Raw genomic sequence first — 20,936 nt, 5'->3', positions numbered from 1 at the left:
AAAGTTATACAACAGACCTATATAGCCATGAGATTGACTTAGAAATTATGAGAAATGACCACAAATATTTAGTCAGTTTTACGTGCCTCCCAAGTGTCAAGCTTCAGGGTGCATTTTATCTCATTTTCAGGATTTGCTGCGTGGTCACAAGCACTAGAAACATACTACTACTAAAACAAAAGCCGTCTTTCCTACAAATTCATTTGATTGTGAGAACCAAAACTTTAAAAATACATAAAATATCCTGAAACTCCTTCAAAATCCTAAAAGCTGATAACAAAGTTCTATAGGGTTTGGCTAGATATTCTGATATCTTAACATCTTCACAGAAACATAACTTTGCAAAGCATATCAACACCAGACACTTGGTACAGAAACATATTCACACAGGGAAAATCCAGAATATCTCAAGTCTGGAAAACTTTCAAGGGAAATCGAGGGAGAGTAATTCATGAAAGAAATTACAAGTGCAAAAATCCTACTGAATCTCAGCATTTCTTGCTTCAGTCTCTCCCTGCCCCTGCGTTACCTTGTCCAACCCTGTAACAGTCACAGTGACCGCTTCACTGGCCTTTTTTGTTTGGGAAAGACTGGGTCAATAAAGCTCACACTCAAAAACTAAAGTCTTAGTGGGTTTTTTCATCTTAACCTATCTAAAAAGATTACCATGATTAACAGAAAACAGCTGGCTGGCTAAGGCAGATTATTATTCCAAAAGATTAATTAACTTTAACCCAGATTTCATTCCTTTCCATGTAATTTATGCAGGCAAATGACAAGAGTTCTATGATGTTAGTGCTCTTTGAGATACGCTCATGGGCAAGGCATTGTTTATAGTTATCTCTTGTCTTGTCTGACATCGCACCATTGCCAGGATTGCCCTCCTAAACCTGCAAAGGACAAAAAAAGGAAAGCAGAAAGATTGTTAGATGGAGAACCAAGTACAAAGAAAAATTGGGTAAGCTGGCATGAAGAATTACAACAAATTTCAATTTTAGTAAAACTTTATAAAAAAAAGGGGTATTTGGAATTCAAAAGGACCCGAGTCTTTTTCACTTCCAGGTACAGGAATAACTCAGTTAAGTTCAGTGTTTCTTCTGCAACATGGGTCACAGCAGCTTTTGCTTATCCCAGGACAGGGTATAGCCATGACAGATGAACTTACAGAATGGGGGAAAATGAGAAGGTTTTTCATTGACTCAGCAGGATCAGTCAGACAAGTTCACCTAGAGAGAGATCACAGGTTCTGCTTCTAGGCTGGTAGCAGAGAAAGGAAGGAAGCCTCTTTGCAAAACCCAGTTCTCAGTCAGAGGCACTGGCTTGGTTAGAGCATTTGATAAGCTCGCTCAAAACAGAAGGCTTAGCTTATTTACTTTAACAAAAAGTGTCAATCCATCCTAGTCAGTCAGAATATGACTCATCCCAAATGAAGCAAGGACACCTACAGAAGTTACATGTCACTAAGCCACCACACATTTTTGCCACAGTCCTTAAAACCAAATTACTGCTGATGCAACCCCAATTCTGTAATGAGTCCCTCTGAGAAATGACAAAGGGACTTTCAAAACTGTCTTACAAAAGCTTTGTTAAACATCTTTATCAAGTCAGTATGTTTTGATGATGAATTCCTGTCCAAAAGGTCATCTTTGGTAAATCAACAGTGGCTTACCCTTTGATCTCTTTGCTAATCAGTTTGTCATATTTTACAGATGATCCTTCTATAGCTAGATGATACACTAAAATCATGAAGTAGACCGGTACCAAATTAGGAACACTTACTTTTTGTTTGCAATGACATAAATGCAGGGATTATAGAATGTGGAAGATTTTGCAAATAGAGGAGCTATGATGGCCATTGCAGGAGAAATTTTCTTTGGGTCTCCAAAGGAAGACCATAAACACACAATAGAGTATGGAGACCATGCCATCAAGAACATCACAATCATCACAACAGACATCTGTAAAACAAGAGGAACAGACATATAACCAGTATTACATGAAGATGGAGACATCAGATATTTAATAAGGCTGTTAAACAAAAATGTTTCGTAAGGCTTAACTATGGTACAGTTAAATAAAAGAAAGTAAATGTTTTAGGACACAAAGGCTCAGTCCATGTACTTAAGGAACCCGTAAGTGTCTGATTGGGTATCTCCTCAGTACGATGCTTGAACATGGCTATCATGCTTCATTAAACCAAACAGTCATGTCTTTTCTGCCTGCCTGTCAGAGAGAACAATCTGGGCATGTTGGGGCTCACACCCCAGAACACACCATGCTGCAGCTAGAACTGAACAGCAACAAGCCGGGGGTAGTGGGAGGGTTGGGGAGGAATCAACATATATAATATATATATATAAGACAGACTTTTCTGGCTTTTGCCAGGGCCATGAATCAGTAATGGAAATCTCAAATTAATCAAGAGGACAACACAAATCACAAGAAAACCAAACAAAACTGCAGGGTTCTTCGTATGTACAAGATTCCCTAGTGACGTTTACTTATATCCTTTTTCAGTCTTTCAGTGATGAAAAAGATAAGAAACAAGTAGTAAATGGCTACTTTGTATGAGCTGTTCTAGAGCACAACCAATAAACAAACTGTGACTGTCTCCACAGAATAGGGTAAATAATAATAATAATAATGTAATTCTAATAATAAATTATAGTAATGATAATAATGTAAAGAAAAAGTCCTTTCCTTTAGAAGCTTGTTCGGTGTGTAGAAAGCTTAGAAAATGTTGATTTGTGGAAAAGCAAGCACTCCATCTCTAAAGAAGGACACTGCTTAACACCAAAGCTTTGATCTTTTTCTTTCGTTTTTGGGGGTTTGGTGTTTGGTTTTGGTTTGTTTGTGTTTGGGTTGTTTGGTTTTTTTTTTCAAAATTAACTCAGTGTCTTCAACTGCAAAACAGGAAAAATTTCTTCACATTTTCTTCACAAATGTGAGTTTAAATTTATAACTGAAACCTCAATTTCAAACATTCCAAGAGCTCTTTAGAAGAAGAAAATACTCAAATTATTCTTTTTGGGTAAAACTACCATTTTCCAGGATTCAGTGATGAAAAAATTTTACAAGGCATGTTAAGCTTGCATTAATAAGTAATTCAAAAGAGTAGGTACATACTCTTCTGTCCAATTGTCTCTCACTTTTTTTATCATGCCCAACCATAAATCATGTTGTCACACAAAAATCAAAGGAGCTAGTGATCTTCAAGCTTTCTCAAGGACTTTTATACATTAAAAGAATGTCAACCTTCCAGGCAGAATATATAATTTTATACCATAACACATATTTGCTACTGTTTACATAAGAAAGAGATAAGCTCAACAGACTGAAAAGAACAAGGGGGTGGGAATCACATCGCTCGGGAGCTTGGAAATGCACTTTCACTTCTAGGCCATGATTTCAAATCAGAGTTGACCAATCCATTTCAGATCAGATACACCTGTGAACCTAGCAGAAAGCCTAAGGACTCTGCAGGCACAAAAAGTAGAAGCCCTCCTAGGACACCTCTGAGGTTTATTTCTGTGTCATGACACAGGGCAGAGGCAAGGAAAATTCATTGTTGCTCCCAGCCCTCAAAGTAGCCATTCAGATGGAAAGAGCATTAGGCCAAGAGTAAAGAATCTAATGTAAGTCAAGCCAAGAGTTTTCACCAAGGCTAGATTTCAGTTAATATTTAGTACTAAAGGAAAAGGGGGCATGTAGGAAACAGAAATGCTTAAAAGGCAGCGCTGTTCCTTTGCCCCCAAGACTTTAACACAAAAGAACATGTTTAAAAAAAAACACGCCCTCATTTGCCATACCTTTGTCACATCTACTTGGTCAGACCAATCTACGTTGATGCTCTCCAGACAGTTACTGCTCGCATATTGTTTCATTGTCCGGGAAACATTGTAATAACAGTAAAACATGACTGTTAAGGGTACAACAAAATTAACAGCAATTACACTCATTGTGTAGGAAACAAAGGACCTGATAAGACAGAAAAACAAAACACAGTAACTTACAAATAGCCATCAAGGAAAAGTTAAAGAATTTGATATTTTGATTTGATTATTTTACAATTGAAATTTTACAAAAAGGTTTTAAATAATCAGGAAAATTTTCTTTAGCTTTAATTTTTTTATTAGCAACTACAAGTCTTGCAGTTTCCAAGCACGGCTCAGTGCCTACGTTTTTTTCTAGACTTGTTCTATATTATTTCTGTTGTTTTAAAATTATTTTTATATATTAGGCTTCATACTTCACAAAGAAGTTAGGCTCACATAGTGGTGAATTAAATGTTAGCCTTCAATGAGACAGCATATTTAAAAGAAAGGATGAAGAGGAATCTTACACATCATTTTTCCTCCAATTTACTGTGCACGTTGCTCCAGTTGGATCCGGAGCGTAGCTAGCCCAGCCTACAGTAGGCATGGAAGCCCAAAAGACTGCATTTATCCAAGCAGCAAGGATTAGGGTGGCATAGCTACGGCTAGTCATTCTTCTTCCTGTGGCCAAGCACATACAGTCACAAGCCATTGTCAACTTTTGCTTCTTCCCATTGTTGAACAAGTGGCTTCCATTAAGCACATACCAGGTTTAATAGTGATTCTTTCAAAGGCCTACATTCCCAAACACCGTAGCATACCTGTTTCATACTACTGAATGACATCTCAAGCTTTCCAGCCTTTAACACCACTTAAATACTGACACATGCTCCAACTCACCGCATACAGGCAATACCTGATCCTAATCCCATGCCAAAAAGCTTATTATGCAACAGTGCATTCAAGTACATTATTGCATGATTGCAGGGGGAGGAATTAACCGTTACAATACAGCTGTAACAGAGAGGAGAGAAAAACATCCAGTACAGTGTTAACACACTAGAGGCACGCATTTGCTTGACAGAGGTCAAAGCCTCCCACAACTAGAGGCTTTTCATGTGCTTCTGTATATGGATGAAATATATATATTTCCCTCTAAAGCCTGAAAACAGCCATGAAAATACAACATATAAACAGAACAACAGCTTAAATGTGAAATTTTCACTTTCACCAGCAGTACCATGCATGCCAACTAGGTAACTGTGAAATTTTCACTTTCACCAGCAGTACCATGCATGCCAACTAGGTAACATACTCAAGCAAGTACTGCAGGATCACACCCTAAATTCAAGTTATGCCCAGCACTGTAATCATGAGAAACATATTAATGAGAAAACAATACAATTAGACTCTTCTTTCACAGAAACCCAACAGTGAACAATTTTTGACCACAAGTACAGTACCTATATCAGGCCTGCAGATCGTCAGATAACGGTCAACTGCAACAACAGTGAGCAAACCAATACTCGCCATCCCAAAAAAGATATTTAAGGCAGCATAGATCTGAAATTAAAACAGACAGACAAAAAACCTTCCCAAGAAATCTTTCAAAGGTACAAGCATAAATTTGTGGACTGAATCCAAAGCACTACAATACATTGCATTCAGCCAGCATTCTCTTCCATCAGCAAGGTACTGAAGCAACTAATTCAATGCAGGCAGTTTGGAGATGGCTTATTTAAAATTAAACATTTCAAAAGCAACCTGCTTATGTGCACATCAGAAATCCTGAAGACAGTAGTCAAAAAAACCCAAACACACACTGTATTTCAAGAAAGTAAATTTTGACATTTGAAGATAAGAGTTTGGAGGTTGGGGGGTGGCTCAATTCATGTTTTCTATGTATGTTAAAGAAGCCTGAAGAGCATTTGATTCATAAAAAAAGTTACTGTTATAGCAAGTGTGAGGTCCTGAATTGTCACTCTTTCCTCTATTGTATAGCTACACTTATTTCACGGATATGGTACACTGACTTTCCCCATCAGCCCCCATACCTACATGTCAAATCTACTGCACAGAGTGACATATGCTGCAATCCCAACATGCTCCAAATTCATCTGCCCAGTCATCCCAGGGGCAGCCTGACCAGGAAGGATGACTGCAGGGGCTGTGTTACCACTGACACCCCAGAAACAGAGCCCTGTGCCAGACCACATGCCACCAGCAGTTATAATAGAACCACATGACATTCAGCCATCTCAGTTCACAGGATTCATTTGGCTTAGATTGACGTAAGTTGTGCTTCAAGCGATCTTAACTCCCAAAGCACCGGTAGTGAGATTTCACATCAACTTCAATGCACTACAAGTCAGTCTAGATCCAAAGGTGAGGCTTCTTGTCAAACAGTGACTGAATTTTGAGCTTGAAATAACTTTGTACTCGGGCAAGCGATGTCAGATTGTTATAAACATCCATTATATAAAGGTCCAAAATGTATAGTGATGCTAATATTTGAGTCACATTTCAGCGTATGCCTTCACATTACCATTAATTTTCCTGAACACTTAAGCCTAACAGTCTTTTAAAAAGGTAGATTAAATCAAAGTAAACAGCCAGCAAAGGGCACCATCTCTCTGCTATAGAAGTATGTTTTCCAGTCAGTCTATTTTTTAAAATAGCTATTAAAACAAGACTAAATCTTTAATGAAGACCAAGAGCCTTGCAAACCTTCATTTTAAATATCCCAGCAGTCCCATCCAAAAGAACATGTATTTGCCAAGCAGAACTAATTAAGATCTGTCAAGCTCATCATCAAAACATCAGCCAGATTCAAAGTTTTTAACTATCAAATAAATCACCAAATGTGCATGTGCTACTATAACCATCTTCATTTTGGGATTTCATTTCCTAAGCCTTCTTAAAGCTACTTTAAAATATCTCTTGTTAATAAATATAAGGTTACACTTTAATGCTTTCAGATTATAAATATAAATTTGGAATGAAATTCACACAAAATCCTATATCCAGAAATTGTTGACATTATAGAACATCAGCTTCAGGTCTAGAGTGAAGTTTTGCATCTCCATCTTATCTCTTAGAAGCACTAGTTTCAGGTAGAGCTACTACTTATTTCTGTTTGCTTTTCAGTGCTCAAAAATTTCTCTGACTGAATTGCAATACCTGGCATCCAGTATATCCAAATTTCCAGCTTCCATGCAGATCTGAGGCAGCAGACATGGGGTAACCAATGCCACTAACACCAATGTCAGTAAAAGCCAAGTTGATAATAATTGCATTGGTTGCTGTCCGAAGCTCTTTGTACTTAACAAAGATGCCTAGCACAACAATGTTACTGAAAATGCTTACCACTCCTGTAAAAAAAGAAAAAGGGAAACTTTACAAAAAGATAGACACCAGTCAGCAACACACCTGCAGAAGAAAAAGCAGCCTATTGTAATATCTAAGTCCTAAACAAGTTTTATTCTCAGTCAAACATAATTTTGCAAAGGGGATAGACACCTGACAAGGAGTGAAAAGCTTTTCCAATTAGGTTACTTTCACTTGGATTCAGTAAGGTCCAAAAGTGGAGCATTTTGCCAAACCTGGAACTTCCAATGCAATGACAACAAGCAAAGCAGAGATGTAAAATCATCTAGGATTACAATTCAAACACTCCAGCAACCAAGTACAGTACTGTCTTCCATGGCAAAAAAGAATGCAGGTCGGTGACTGGCAAAAAAAAGCTGGGGTTATGATGCCCTTGATACAGCAGAAGGCCCCTGCCGCCACCCGCAATCCTCATTTTTCAGCGGTTTCCACTGTGCATTCAGACAATAACCCTGGGCTAAAGGAACATAGAAGCTTTGATTTTGCTGCCACTGTCCCAGCCAGACTGAATCCCTTTCTCTGCTCATGAGGTCCCAATTCTTTGCAAGCATCAGAGATGGCTCAGGTTGCTGCAAACTGAATTTTCTAAGCCTTGTCAAGCAGCCTGGATGATCTGCACAGCCTACCGCAGTGGCATGGCTGGGCCAGCACCAGAGCCATTTTCTCCAACTAACAAGCTCTAGGGCTGTTATAGCCATGGTAAAAGTCCAACTCTGCACCAAACTGGCTCCCACCTCGCTAACCTGTGTATTTTTTAAACCTCTTTGGTCTGGCTTGACTCAAACTGTGTCTGAAGTCTGTTATTAGGCAACACAATAAATGGCCAGTAGGCAGAGAGTTGTAATAAATACAGTACTAAAGCTAAGATGTACATTCTCCTCTCTTGATGTCCAATCCCTCTGAAATTTGTTTTGGACTTAATGCTCCTCGAGGTGCTCAGGACACTCTTCAGGACCCTGTACATCAGCAAGCTTTTTCTGATTCTAGTGACCTATATCAAAACCTACAGGTCCTCCTTTTCTCCTGCTATTCCTCCTCCCTAGCCAAATCCTACTGCATGGCTCTTGGAGTGAGTTTATATGGCACTCCCACAAAACAGTATTATTTTTGGGGTGGTTTTATTCTCTTCAGACTCTAGCCTGTTGCAGAGATATCCAGAGCAAACTCTCATCCTCTAAACTTTTACTAACCCACTACTAATACAAGTTACTAATAAACAGTTAATAAGGTTAAAAACTCCCCCTTGCACCTCTGCAGAGAGGACGAAATCAAACATGAGTAAGAAATCAAGCAAAGGGGGCAGGAGGCCTGCATGGGTGAACAAGGAGCTTCTGGCAAACCTCAAACAGAAGGAGGAGGTTTACAGGGTGCAGAAAAAGGGGCAGGGCACTTGGGAGGCATATATGGATGTTGTCAGAACATGCAGGGAGGTGATGAGGAAGGCTAAGGTCCATTTGGAATTAAATCTGGTGAGGGAGATCAAGGACAATAAGAGCTTCTTCATATACATCAGCAGGAAAAGGATGACTAGGGAACATGTGGGCCCGCTGCTGAATGAGGTGGGTGCCCTGGTGACGAAGGACACAGAGAAGGAGTTACTGAATGCTGCCTCTGCTTCAGTCTTCACTGCCAGGGCCAGCCCTCAAGAACGCCAGACCCTGGAGGCAAGAGAGGAAGTCTGGGGAAAGGAAGACTTTCCCTTGGCTGAGGAGGACCACATTAGGGATCACTTAAGCAAACTTGACACCCACAGATCTGTGGGCCCCAAGGGGATGCGACCCTGAGTGGTGAGGGAGCTGGCAGATGTTACTGCTAAGTCACTCTCCACATCTTTGAAAGGTCGTGGAGGACAGGAGAGGTGCCTGAGGACTGGAGGAAGCCAATGTCACTCCAGTTTTCAACAAGGGCAAGAAGGAGGGCCCAGGAAACTACAGGCCAGCCAGCCTCACCTCCATCCCAGAAAGGTGATAGAACAGCTCATCCTGGAGGTCATCTTGAAGCATTTGGAGTAAAAGAAGGTCATCAAGAGTAATCAACATGGATTTACCAAGGGGAAATCATGCCTGACTAACCTGATAGCCTTCTATGATGGAATGGCTGGCTGGGTAGATGAGGGGAGAGCAGTGGATGTTGTCTACCTTGACCTCAGCAAGGCTTTTGGCACCATCTGCCATAACATCCTCATAGGTAAGCTCAGGAGGTGTGGGTTAGAGGAGCGGACAGTGAGGTGGATTGAGAACGGGCTGAATGGCAGAGCTCAGAGGTTGTGATCAGCAGCACAGAGTCTGGCTGGAGGGCTGTAGCTACTGGTGTTCCCAGGGGTCAGTGCTGGGTCCATTCCTGTTCAACTTGTTCATCAATGACCTGGATGAGGGGACTGAGTGCACCCTCAGCAAGTTTGCTGATGATACAAAACTGGGGGAGTGGCTGACACACCAGAGGGCTGCGCTGCTATTCAGTGAGACCTGGACAGGCCAGAGAGCTGGGTGGAGGGCAACCTCATGAAGTTCAACAGAGGCAAGTGTAGGGTCCTGCACCTGGGGAGGAACAACCCCCTGCACCAGTACAGGCAAGGGGTTGACCTACTGGAAGGCAGCTCTGTGGAGAAGGACCTGGCAGTTCTGGTGTTGCCCAGTTCAAGTTGCCCGAGAGCCAGCAGTGTGCCCTTGTGACCAAGAAGGTCAATGGTACCATCCTGGGGTGCATTAGGAGGAGTGTGGCCAGCAGGTTGAGGGAGGTTGTCCTCCCCCTCTGCTCTGCCCTGGTGAGGCCACATCTGGAGTGCTGTGTCCAGCTCTGGGCTCCCCAGCTCGAGAGACAGGGAACTACTGGAGAGGGTACAGCAGAGGGCTCCAGAGATGATCAGGGGATTGGAACACCTCCCTTATGAGGAAATGCTGAGAGAGCTGAGCATTTTTAGCCTAGAGAAGAGAAGACAGAGGGGATCTTATCAATATCTACAAATATCTTAAAGGCAAGTGCCAAGAGGATGGGGCCAGGCTCCTTTCAGTGGTGCCCACTGACAGCACAAGGGGCAACCTGCACCATAGGAAGTTCCACCTGAATATGAGGAAGAACATCTTTACCTTGAGGGTGACAGAGCACTGGGACAGGCTGCCCAGAGAAGCTGTGGAGTCTCCTTCTGCAGAGACATTCAAAATCCACCTGGATGTGATTCTGTGCAACCTGCTGTAGGTGAACCTGCATTAGCAGGGGGCTGGACTAGAGGATCTCCAGAGGTCCCTTCCAACCCCGACCATTCTGTGACTCCCAACCCTTACCAATAAAATGGAAAATTCCACCATGTTCAAGGCAAACACAGCCATTAAAAAATAACTTGTAAGTAGTAACAGGAATTTGTGAGCTGTTCACAGATTCCCTAGTCTAGCACAGCTGCTACAGTATAACTGAACAAATCCTAAACTTAAAAACATTTCTATAGCGTGGGCACCTTAAATTACAAGTGCATAGTGGAATGTTATTTTGGTAAAAGTCTGACAACAGACAAGCAGACCCATCTCCCTTCACAGTTACTGCCCATCCTGCTCCAGTTCCCTGGCAATCCATCACTTTCACTGATGGGATTTTTGCTTCTCTATTGGCTCCACCTAAAACCTGACACACACAGCTTAGCTTTTGCTGACATGCCTCTGTGGAAAGGGCAATAAGGTTTTTAAGTATTGCACAATGTTCTTTCATTTCTGTCACCATCAATGCTGCAGCACAGAGTTAACAATCTCCCAAATATGTTCACAGTCAGACTACAAACACTGCAGCTAAAACAATAACCTCAGATCAGCAGGGTTAGAAAACCCAAGGGCAAGAATCAGTTTCAAGAACTTCAGCTCTACGGTTGAATTTTGAAGACTTCAACTGGTATCAGTATGGAAATTCCTTCAAATCACAGAAACTCCTGCTGGCTCCACCATTAGCAGTCCACAGGAACACAGTCCATAGATTTATAACCACCAGCACACACCTCAGTGCATCGAACTGTGGCAGACATTTCTAGAGTCAAATACACATCAGATGTACCATCTGAACCACTATGCTCAGCGAGACCTATGTTAGTACCATGACAGGTTTGAAAAAGGGCAGAAGGAAAGCTAGTGCAATCATAACAACATACATAAAAATATAACAAAGATGATACTTTGGATAACAGACATGGGGGACAACACCAATCCATCAGCTTTTACGTCAAGTTTCTCCATTTCATTTGGTACCTTTTTTATTATACCTGAAGCTCACATAAGAAGTTTCACCGCAATATTTTATTAATCGGTACCAATTTCCTACATTACAGAAATTCTCTCAACCAATTCAGTAATTTTAAAATCAAATGAGGCAAAATGGTAATTCATTGTTGGTTGCCTCTTTTTCCATTCTCTTTTTAATACCATCAAGCATGTCTGTTCTCAGGTGCAAGTCTCCTGCTTAGTACATAAAAACTATATTACAGATGATGTTGGGGGTGCACAGCCCCACAGATGCCATCAGCTATCTTATTCATACATTCACACATTTCAGGAATGACATTGTGATGCTACGAGCCCCTAAAATGAACAAAAGCAGGGAGCTGGGGATCTGATTCAAAACCAGCACGTAGTAAAGCACTGACAGTGCCAGTTCTGTCAGCTCTCCTGTTGACAAGTAGTGTGACATCTCTTGGGAGAGAGGAAGCAAAACAGAATTAAAGGTTTAGAAAACAGTACAGGCTTCTTATGAGGCATACTTTAACAGATGAAATCAGAAATACAACAGGACTGTAAACTCATATCCTCAGGGCGAAGGAAGGATCCTGCTAGACACACTTAAAACTTAGTGCTTCAGAGCCCAATTGTAAAATGAAGGGGGAGGTGAGGAAGGGAATCAAACCAAACCAGGGAAAAAAAAGTGGAAATCAGCAAGCCTATATTCATTAAAGATTTCAGAACTACTAAAATTAATAGAGCGAAAATAAACGTTCTGGGGAGAAAAATGTAGGAAGATGGATTCCATCTTGAACAAAGTGAGAAAAAACCCCATAGATTCAAAAAACACTCTTCCCTGTTTCCGAGAATCAGGTCAAGTAGAAGAACAAGGTCTCTCCAGGCAGCAGTAAAGCAGTGCCCACTAGAAGAGCAATGAAGCTGGTGAAGGGTCTAGAGAACAAGTCTTAAGAGGAGCAGCTGAGGGAACTGGAGCTGTTTAGCCTGGAGAAAAGGTAGCTGAGGAGGAAGACCTTATTGCTCTCTACAATTACCTGAAAGGAGGTTGTAGCAAGGTGTGGGTTGGTAGCGTCTCCCAATTAACAAGTGATGGGATGAAAAAAAACAGCCTCAGGTTGCACCAGGGGAGGTTTATATCGGCTATTAAGAAGAATTTCTTCACTGAAAGTGTTATTAAGCATTGGAACAGGCTGCCCAGGGAAGCGGCTGAGTCACCATTTCTGGAGGTATTTAAGAAACATGTAGACGTGGCACTTAGGGACATGGTTTAGTGGTGGACTGGGCTGTGCTACATTAACAATTGGACCAATGACCTTAAAGGTCTTTTCCAACCTAAACAATTCTATGATTTCTTAGAGGGCAGGGCATGCCGACCAAGCCCAAGCCCTTTCGTAAGCTGATATCATCAGCTAGGATGAACTTACTTGACTCAGAAAAAGCACATGGGATGCTGCCACTTGGCCTGTGAAACATCATACTGTTAGAACAACTATTCCCATATTTCTTTTAATTAAACCTTACAGCTTTGTGAAGATGAGGATAAACACGTCATGAACTGATTAAGAGCAGAAGAATTTCCTATTTTCCTTCTTTCCATGAATGAAATGAAGCAATGAAAACAAAATGCAGATCAAATGCAAATACAAGCCCTAACAGAATTAAGCAAAATCTGTGGGTACCAGCATCAAAACAATGAAGGTCAGGTCTGCCTATAACACAGAATTTACTTTTCCAGTTAGCATTTTAACATTATACTACAGCATTTCACCACTGCAAGCTGAAGAACATCCATGAGGCGATACTGCAGCCTGCATACCCCTGTTGTAATCACTAAAATCAATGCAATGACTACTGTTAAGACTGCAATAGTTAACAATACCTCCTTCTCAGAAAACAAAGCAATTATCTGCAAGAGAGAGAAGCATTCAAACCTTTTAAAAAGCAGCATAATGATGAACACCATACCTGTACTTCATTCTTATTCTTAGACATCTGCTTATTAGCACAGCTTAAATTTTCCAGATTTGCTGTGGTAAGGCATTTGCAAAGCAATCAGTCATATTTTCAAAGATGTTATAGACCTTACTATCAAAAGCATTCCTCATTAAGAAAGCAAAGTCCAAGCTACAGGTGAAAGATTTACTAGACCCCCCCAAAACATAATGAGAAAAAAAAAAAAGAAAAAAAAACCACCCACAAAATAGTCCCTTTTTTTAAAAAAAAAAGACATTTGATTTCTATGCAATATTAATAAAGAAAAACTGGGCTGATTCTGGCTAATCCCATTGATCATTTATGATAGCCTTGATCCCTAACACCAGGTGTTCAAACTATTTCAAACTATCTGAAAAGACCACCTTGTTACACACTATGTAATCAATTTTAATAAAAATATAAGTAGTATTATACATATTTGCAGCACCTAATAGATCCAGTTTCCTGCAAATAGTGTGGTAGTAATGCAGAGTGTATCCAGCCTTCTAATATTTGACCATAATACATCTCTACAACTTCATAACAAGTCTACTGATCTGTGTAGTGTTCTACCAATTTCTCCAAAAACCTGAAACAGATTTTTGCTTTTGCATTCAAACGTACCCTCTTTACCAAAACAGCAATTTGATACTTACCACTTCAAATAGATATGCTAAATAAAACACAACCATTAGCAATACTATTTCATATAAGCTAATTATAACACAGAAAATATATGTTACAGTCTGTGAATAAAATATTTATAAACTGATTTAATTTTCCATAATAAAGGTATAGAAGGCCTATTTTTAAACACCGTAGGTTTCAGGTTTTGGTGAGGTTGGTATTTCATAGCTCTAGCACTCACTGCTTCAGAAAAACATTACTGAAGCAGTTGTGGTTATAACTGAGAAAGCTGTCTAAGGAAACAAAATACTAATTCCATAACTACAGTTTAGCTAAAGGCCATTGCAGTTACAGGGAAGAAAGACCATGTCAAGTCTTCCAGCGTGCTTTTTCTAACTTGTGTCATCGGTGAAAAATACAGCTGCAACTGGAGTCTGTTCTTCTCTGATTAATGACCAGCTCCCTCCCTCTAAGTCACATTCCAACCCTTCCCCTTACATCCCCCTAACAGACACCCGCTCACATGCTCAGACTACACATATATTACTATGAACATGTGCCCAGAGAAATCTCAAGATAGCTTCGAGCACATCACAGAAAAATGCAAGATGTGACAGCTATGCCCTATTTTTATCTCTTTTGCAAGCTGGCAGAAATTAATTCTCACTCTCTTCTATAATTACATATCAACAAAATATATTTTCGAGACACAATGCTGCCTTCAAATATAGAGCAGAAAACTTAGATGTTTCTGCACACTTCGGTCAGCCTGCTAATAGCTAACCTGTCAGTAAACTATGGAGAAAAACCATCAGTCATCTGTGTAATACAAAATGAAATACCATCACTGTTACTACACAAAATGAGCATTCAGATCTACAGTTCCATTTTAAAAACTTACACAACGATTTGCCAATGCCCATACCTGCTGTTATTAAGTAAGCTGCAACTATGTTGTGCTCAGTCTGCGTAAAGGCTGAATGAGCTTCACTGTCACTTTCTGAGGAATTGGATGAATCATTCCAATGCATTTTGGACAAAAGAGACTGTCGCCTATTCTCCGCAATAATTCATCAAGACGATGAAACAGTACAAAACCCTGTCAGGCAAATTCTTTCTTTATTCCACAGACTCACTGAACAACTGAAAAAAAGGGGGGTAGGGGGGAGTTCCCCGCACCACTGACAACCTCCAAGCATGATTTAATTGGACTAAAGTGCAAAGAAGTTTACACTCCCAATCTATGCAGGAGATTGTTAATTAAAACAAAGAGCAGCACAGAACTGAGTACAACGTTTCCAACAGCATGCTTAAACTTCATTCTTACTGCTAAAGAGATTAATCATCACATGCCCCCAAACTTTCTCCTTCAAACCTCTTGTGCAACACTTCAAAAACCTCAAAAAAAGTTGAATCAGGTCAGTTGGTCATCAGCCTGGCTTGGAATTAATTCCCACCATCACAGCAAACACACAAAACCGCAGCACAACATGAAGACACAAATGTCTATTTCTTTAAAATGCAGGATAAGCTTAAAGTCCATCCCTTCAAATTCTTAAAGACCTATTCACCAAGATTCTTAGTCTGATTTAAACTCTCAAGTTGACACAAACACAGAAAGAACACAGCCCACTATTTTCTAAAGTGAAGCATGATTTTCAGGAAACTTAATTGCTACATTTATTAAATAGCCTAGTCTGCAGAAAATGGGTTTTGAATACGTTTTACAAGTCTGAACATCCTCCCTCTCCCAAACACGTACACAAGCTTACTTCACGCAAATTTTCCAAAGCATGCTACCGGGCAGAAAATTATTTCCCAAAGCCTTGAACAGCAGAATCTCATTCTCTTCAGTGATGAGGTAGCTGCACACCAAAATAAAGACCTTTCACAAAATCCTGCATAAGTATTAGCTGCAATAAACCCTTGTCCAAAGAGCAGTATCAGTATAAGCAACCAAAGAAGGTGTTTTCCACCAGTTCCCCTTCACACAGTTTTTGCCTCCAGTTCTGTACTCAGTATACTAGGTATAAAAGTGACAAGGATGAGCCACCAGTGGTTCTTCAGTTGTATGTGGTTCGCAGGCAGCTCAAGCAGGCTCCCACCCCAGGGCTGTGACTTCTGAACAGTAAGAGGGTGTAGTGCCACAGGCAGTATTGAGGAACATAGCCGTCCCCTAGAAAAGGCTACCTGAAGAGCTCTCCCTTCTCTGACCCGTGAAACACTCAGAGCATTCCCTCCCACCCCTCAGCTTTGCAAAACAGACATCCTGCATCCTTCACCCATTTGAATCTAAAGGTAACAAAGTTTGTTATCAAACTTCTGCAGTCACAAAATTCAGTCGTCACTACTACAGACGATGGTTACCACAGCTCTACCAGCAAACAGTTCCACCATCAAAAAAACCCAGGACCCTAGAGGTCTCAGGGTACTTGCATTATGGTATTTTTCCTGTTAGAAGAGGATTAGGCAGGAACAGGGTGGGAAGGTTCTGAAAGGAAAGATGATCTGTTTGGCAACGAAGCCACTTCCCTAGTGCCCCAGAGCCCTGCCTCAAAAGATAAAAGCATAGTGATAATTTGATCTCTTTGCTTTCCTCCCCTAAAACTTTGTCAAGATTTTCAAGAGCACCTCAGATTTTGCAGTTTCCCTACAAATCAGAGCTTGTAAAGCTGATTGACTCAGAAAAGCAATGCATTACTATTTTTACTCAGATAGGACTCCAGACTTTGAGACCATACAGATTTTATGTGTACTTGTTGGTTAAAGCACAAGTTTCTAGTATGTGCTGTCCATCCTATGTACATTGTCTCCATCTCTTCATCTCTTAAACTTGGGTAATTTTACAGCAACAGGAATTGAGAGAAAAAAGCAAAAGTTAAAGGCAGACATTACTTATCATTAACCTAAAAGTCATTTTTTCTAGAACACTGCAGTTCATAAAACAAAGCCAAAAAGATAAAGCAAGGAATTAAATAACAAAGTATAGAAATAATTCAGAAAGTTGGAACTACAGTTTCCTAAGCCAGATAAAATATGGTTTACCACATTGCTTTTTAATACTGGCATAAGAAAAAAAAAAAAATCCAAACCCTCAGGCCATTTTTATCTTCTAAAAATAGGTAGTATCACTAGTGTCAGAGGGGCATTTTACAACCTCCAGTGACACTTTCCCTTCCCACTTGTCCCAGATCAGTAGCAACAAAACAGAATTTCTATTTAAGTCCATTCTTCAATTTGTAGGTATCCGTATAGATATGGGGCAATGTAAAACTCATTACAGGGCTTAGCAAGTTGCTTTCAATTACATACAAAGTATATTTCAATCCACAAATGATTAAGAGTAGAGAAACTTACATTTGCATTAAAGCAGTAAAAAAAAGCAAAACCAAAACAAAACCTCTGTCCTATTTTCAGTGGTAACCAGACTATAAATCAACAACCCCCAACCCCAACCCCTCCCCTGTTTATTAAGCCCATCACCACGAGAGGGCTCTACAGGGCGGAACTTCCCTTTCACCCGATTTTCCGAACAGATGCAAACGGTTCAAACCCAATGAAAAACAAATTAATAAAGTATTTTTTTTCCTCCCTCACAGAGACCTTCACTAGCTTTAAACTGTTGATAAAAAAGTTTGACTCTAAACGAAAGAGATTTTCAGCTGACTGAAGAAAGCACCCTGAAAAATGTGACTCTAAAGGTTTTTTACTTGCCATACTTGAGGCAGTAGCAGTGGTTTTTTTTAAAATAACAGTTTCTTGTCAGGACAATGTTTTGCACAACTGCAAAAAACTCTGCACCAGTATGTATGCGACCACCCAGCATTGTTTCACGCAAATATCCACAACTTCACATGCTAGAGAATCCTTTGCTCTGCAACAGCCAGTGCTGCATACGTACATTAACGTAGCCCAATTATTTTCTTCATCAAATTTCTCTGTCAAAGTAACATAGCAAATCTATGAACTATATTGAACTACCCTATCCGAACAACTACAGAAAACAAAAGGTAAAAAAAAAAAATCCCTCCAGGAAGGAATGCAGGGACACTGAAACAATTCTCAATGGGAAACAGCTTAAGCTTTACAATACACCTCCATGTTTTTACCCTCAGTTTAGCAAGGATTTAGATTCCACACAGAAAAAATATAAACCCAGAATTTTAGTGTGGCAAGGACAAAAGGCTCAGAGTCTTCCAAATACCTTTAAGCAATCTGATTCTAGTGATTTACCAGATGTCATTTTCAAAATCAGCTGATTTGAAAATAAGCTGACACCTTATGTCAGGGTCAAATATTGCAGTGGCTAACACGTTCACTTGAAACCTTTTGAAAACGGGACTTGGTCACTCTGCCTCTGCCACAACAGCGAGCATGCTGCTGTGTCCCGGGTGGGAAGCCAAACACTGTGGGGTATTCACTGTGTGAACTCCTGAGCTTCAGAGGAATACTGCAGGACAGCAACCCCCTTTGCACTGCTGGAGCAGGTGGCAGGTGAGAAGTTCTTTAGGTGGCCCAGCCTTTTGCCTCAAATGCTGCCAGCGAGGGGAAATCCGGAGAACACCAAACTCTCACCGACAGCCTATACTACAACACCTTTCCCCCACCCTCCTCATTTCACAGTGCACTGACTTTTTCCCCTGACACTACAGCTACTTGAAATTTTCTGCCAACATACTATTTCTGTCAGGGTACTGGCGAACCCACCTTTCCTATTCTCTGCAGAAAAAGCCTAGAATATTTGTAAGCACATATATAAAACTTCAACACTTCACTTAGATCAGGAGCACAGTGACAGAATCACAGGTAGGATCTGAATGAAAAGTTCACAACAGAGAGGAGGGTGTCATAAAATTACAGAACCTGTATTTTTAGCTAATTGCAGCACTACACTGCAGACAAGACGTCATCTTAGGGGTTTTTTAAGACACTGAATTTTCATCTATTACTGCTAGCAACTACTTGTATTAGGAGGGCTGGGTTATGCCATGACACAGAGAAGACAAGGCAGAACAGGGCCTGGATGGGCCTTGCCACAGAAAAAAAAAAAAAAAAAAAAAAAAAAAAAAAGAAAAAATGGAAAAAGGCATCACCACATGTCAGACTTGTCCAGACACTGCTTCCTCATACAGCAGCTCATTTCACACTCAACCACTAAGGACGTTCTTCCATAAGTGATATCCTACAACCTCCACAAAGATTCACAATATAAATTTCCTCTGGATATTTGTGTTAATTCCATCTGACGCTGTATGCGAAGGACATGGCGTCATGCTCCTCATGCATTTCTCAGCTGGGACTGCAATCCAGCTCCCTACAATCAAGAGACTGATCTTCCCTCTAAAGCTGCAAGAGATATTTTTCTTTAACCCTTCCACACACAGACTTAAGTCTTTGCTTTGGTCTCTCAAGAGCTTCAGGCTGACTCACTGCTCCACCTGCTGTGAGATTCAAAGCATAGGCCTGTTGTCCTGGGCTGCAAGATGGTACTCTACAACTGAAACATCAGCTGTCGCATCATACAATTTAAAGGTGATGGCAGCAGTACAGTCTTCCGATGTCCTGGGCAGAAGGATATCCCTAAAGCATGCAGTGAGAATAGCAAAGCAGAACATGTATAGCAGAGCATGAATTTGCGTGTTACAGTGAGGACTGTGTTAAGTCTTCCAAAGCCAGAATAAGGAAAGATCTAAGTCAGCTACCCACAACCAGCCACTGATGCATCCATGAAGAATATAGCATAACAGAGGATGCAATTACAAATATGACAAAAGTAATGACAATTCCAGCTTCACTGCAGGTTGGTATTGTTCAGCTGCAATGTGATATGCCAGAAACATAATGACTTGCATAGGATTTTGTTTAAAGGGCAATTCTACAATGCCTCCAGTCTGAGCCCTAAGTCACTCAGGCCTAGCAATACACAGCATCAAAAATCTAAACACTTTCAGAGGTCTGGATTTAACTGACCTGGTTAAAGTTAAGTCTGTAGCAATACCAGAAAAATAATCGGTATCCCTCAATTTCTGAGTGTGCATGGTTAAGAATAGACTCGGCTTCTTCTCACAAAAGCAGATCTAGCAGAATTTCCAACGCTTTGTGGTTTGTCCTTTTTAAACTGAGGAACATTTATATCTATTATCCTATGAGCATCTGTTCAGACTTAATTGAATTCTTGAACATTTGTTTTGCTACCTCATTTCAAGTTTTGTTCCAGAGATTATTCAAACAGTCATGTTTGTTAAAATGACCAGTAACTGTCTGGTGCTGACAAATTACCTGTTTCTTTTTGTTAAGCAGAAGGCTAATAGAACTCATTTGCCTATTACTGCATTCATTAATTAAAAAGTGTAACAGTATGATCAAGTCTAAATATACTTCTTTTGACATTGAACAAGATGTTCAAAATACTTTCACACAGATCACTACAGTTCCATTTTCAAAATGCTTCGTGTGAGAGTCTGTGAATGGATTCCTGCCTCCAGATGAAATCCTGCAAGAATCTGCTTTTGTATTCTATTTTCAAAGAGAGGCACCCTGTTCTCCTGCATCCTTAAGAAAAAGCAGTTAATAGGTTTTCAACAATCCTCCTAATGCATCCATTTAAAGACTTCAAACAGTTGTGCCATTTTTTTCATGCCCTTTTTAAGCAATACTTCCCTGAAAGTCCTGTGTGCAGAGGAGCCCAGTGGAGCCCTATGATGGGCTATCTGATCTTAGCCCTACACAAGCTCAGAGCACCACAGAGGTACAGTGCCAGGACATAAAAACCTCAAGAGAAACAGGCTAAGGGGGACATGGGGACATTTAAAAATGCTTTGCAATTTTAGTATCAGTCTAATTAGAAACAATTAGGTGACTTAAGAATAGTATTAACCTTGTCGTATCCATCAGATACCAGCTTCTAAGATGTCTCAATACC

The 20,936-nt window shown here is 40.4% G+C and overlaps 1 protein-coding gene and 1 long non-coding RNA gene across 2 annotated transcripts in view; both read right to left on the bottom strand.

Annotated features, from left to right (window-relative positions):
* The window catches only part of LOC130144671 (uncharacterized), a 178,074-nt gene that overhangs the window by 123,128 nt on the left and 34,010 nt on the right, over positions 1-20,936 (bottom strand). The window lies entirely within an intron of this gene.
* RRH (retinal pigment epithelium-derived rhodopsin homolog) lies at positions 652-20,901 on the bottom strand. The gene is made up of 7 exons (XM_056328698.1): positions 14,940-20,901; positions 6,996-7,186; positions 5,279-5,378; positions 4,343-4,496; positions 3,810-3,978; positions 1,780-1,958; positions 652-890 (listed from the first exon to the last, which is right to left on the bottom strand). Exons 1-7 carry the CDS (start codon positions 15,043-15,045, stop codon positions 785-787), a joined length of 1,005 nt encoding a protein of 334 aa, XP_056184673.1. The 5' UTR covers positions 15,046-20,901; the 3' UTR covers positions 652-784.

The sequence above is a fragment of the Falco biarmicus genome, chromosome 1 (genome assembly GCF_023638135.1).
Source record: "Falco biarmicus isolate bFalBia1 chromosome 1, bFalBia1.pri, whole genome shotgun sequence".
Taxonomy (NCBI): domain Eukaryota; kingdom Metazoa; phylum Chordata; class Aves; order Falconiformes; family Falconidae; genus Falco; species Falco biarmicus.
Note: the sequence above shows the minus strand (reverse complement) of the source record. Positions and strands in the feature narration are given on the sequence as shown.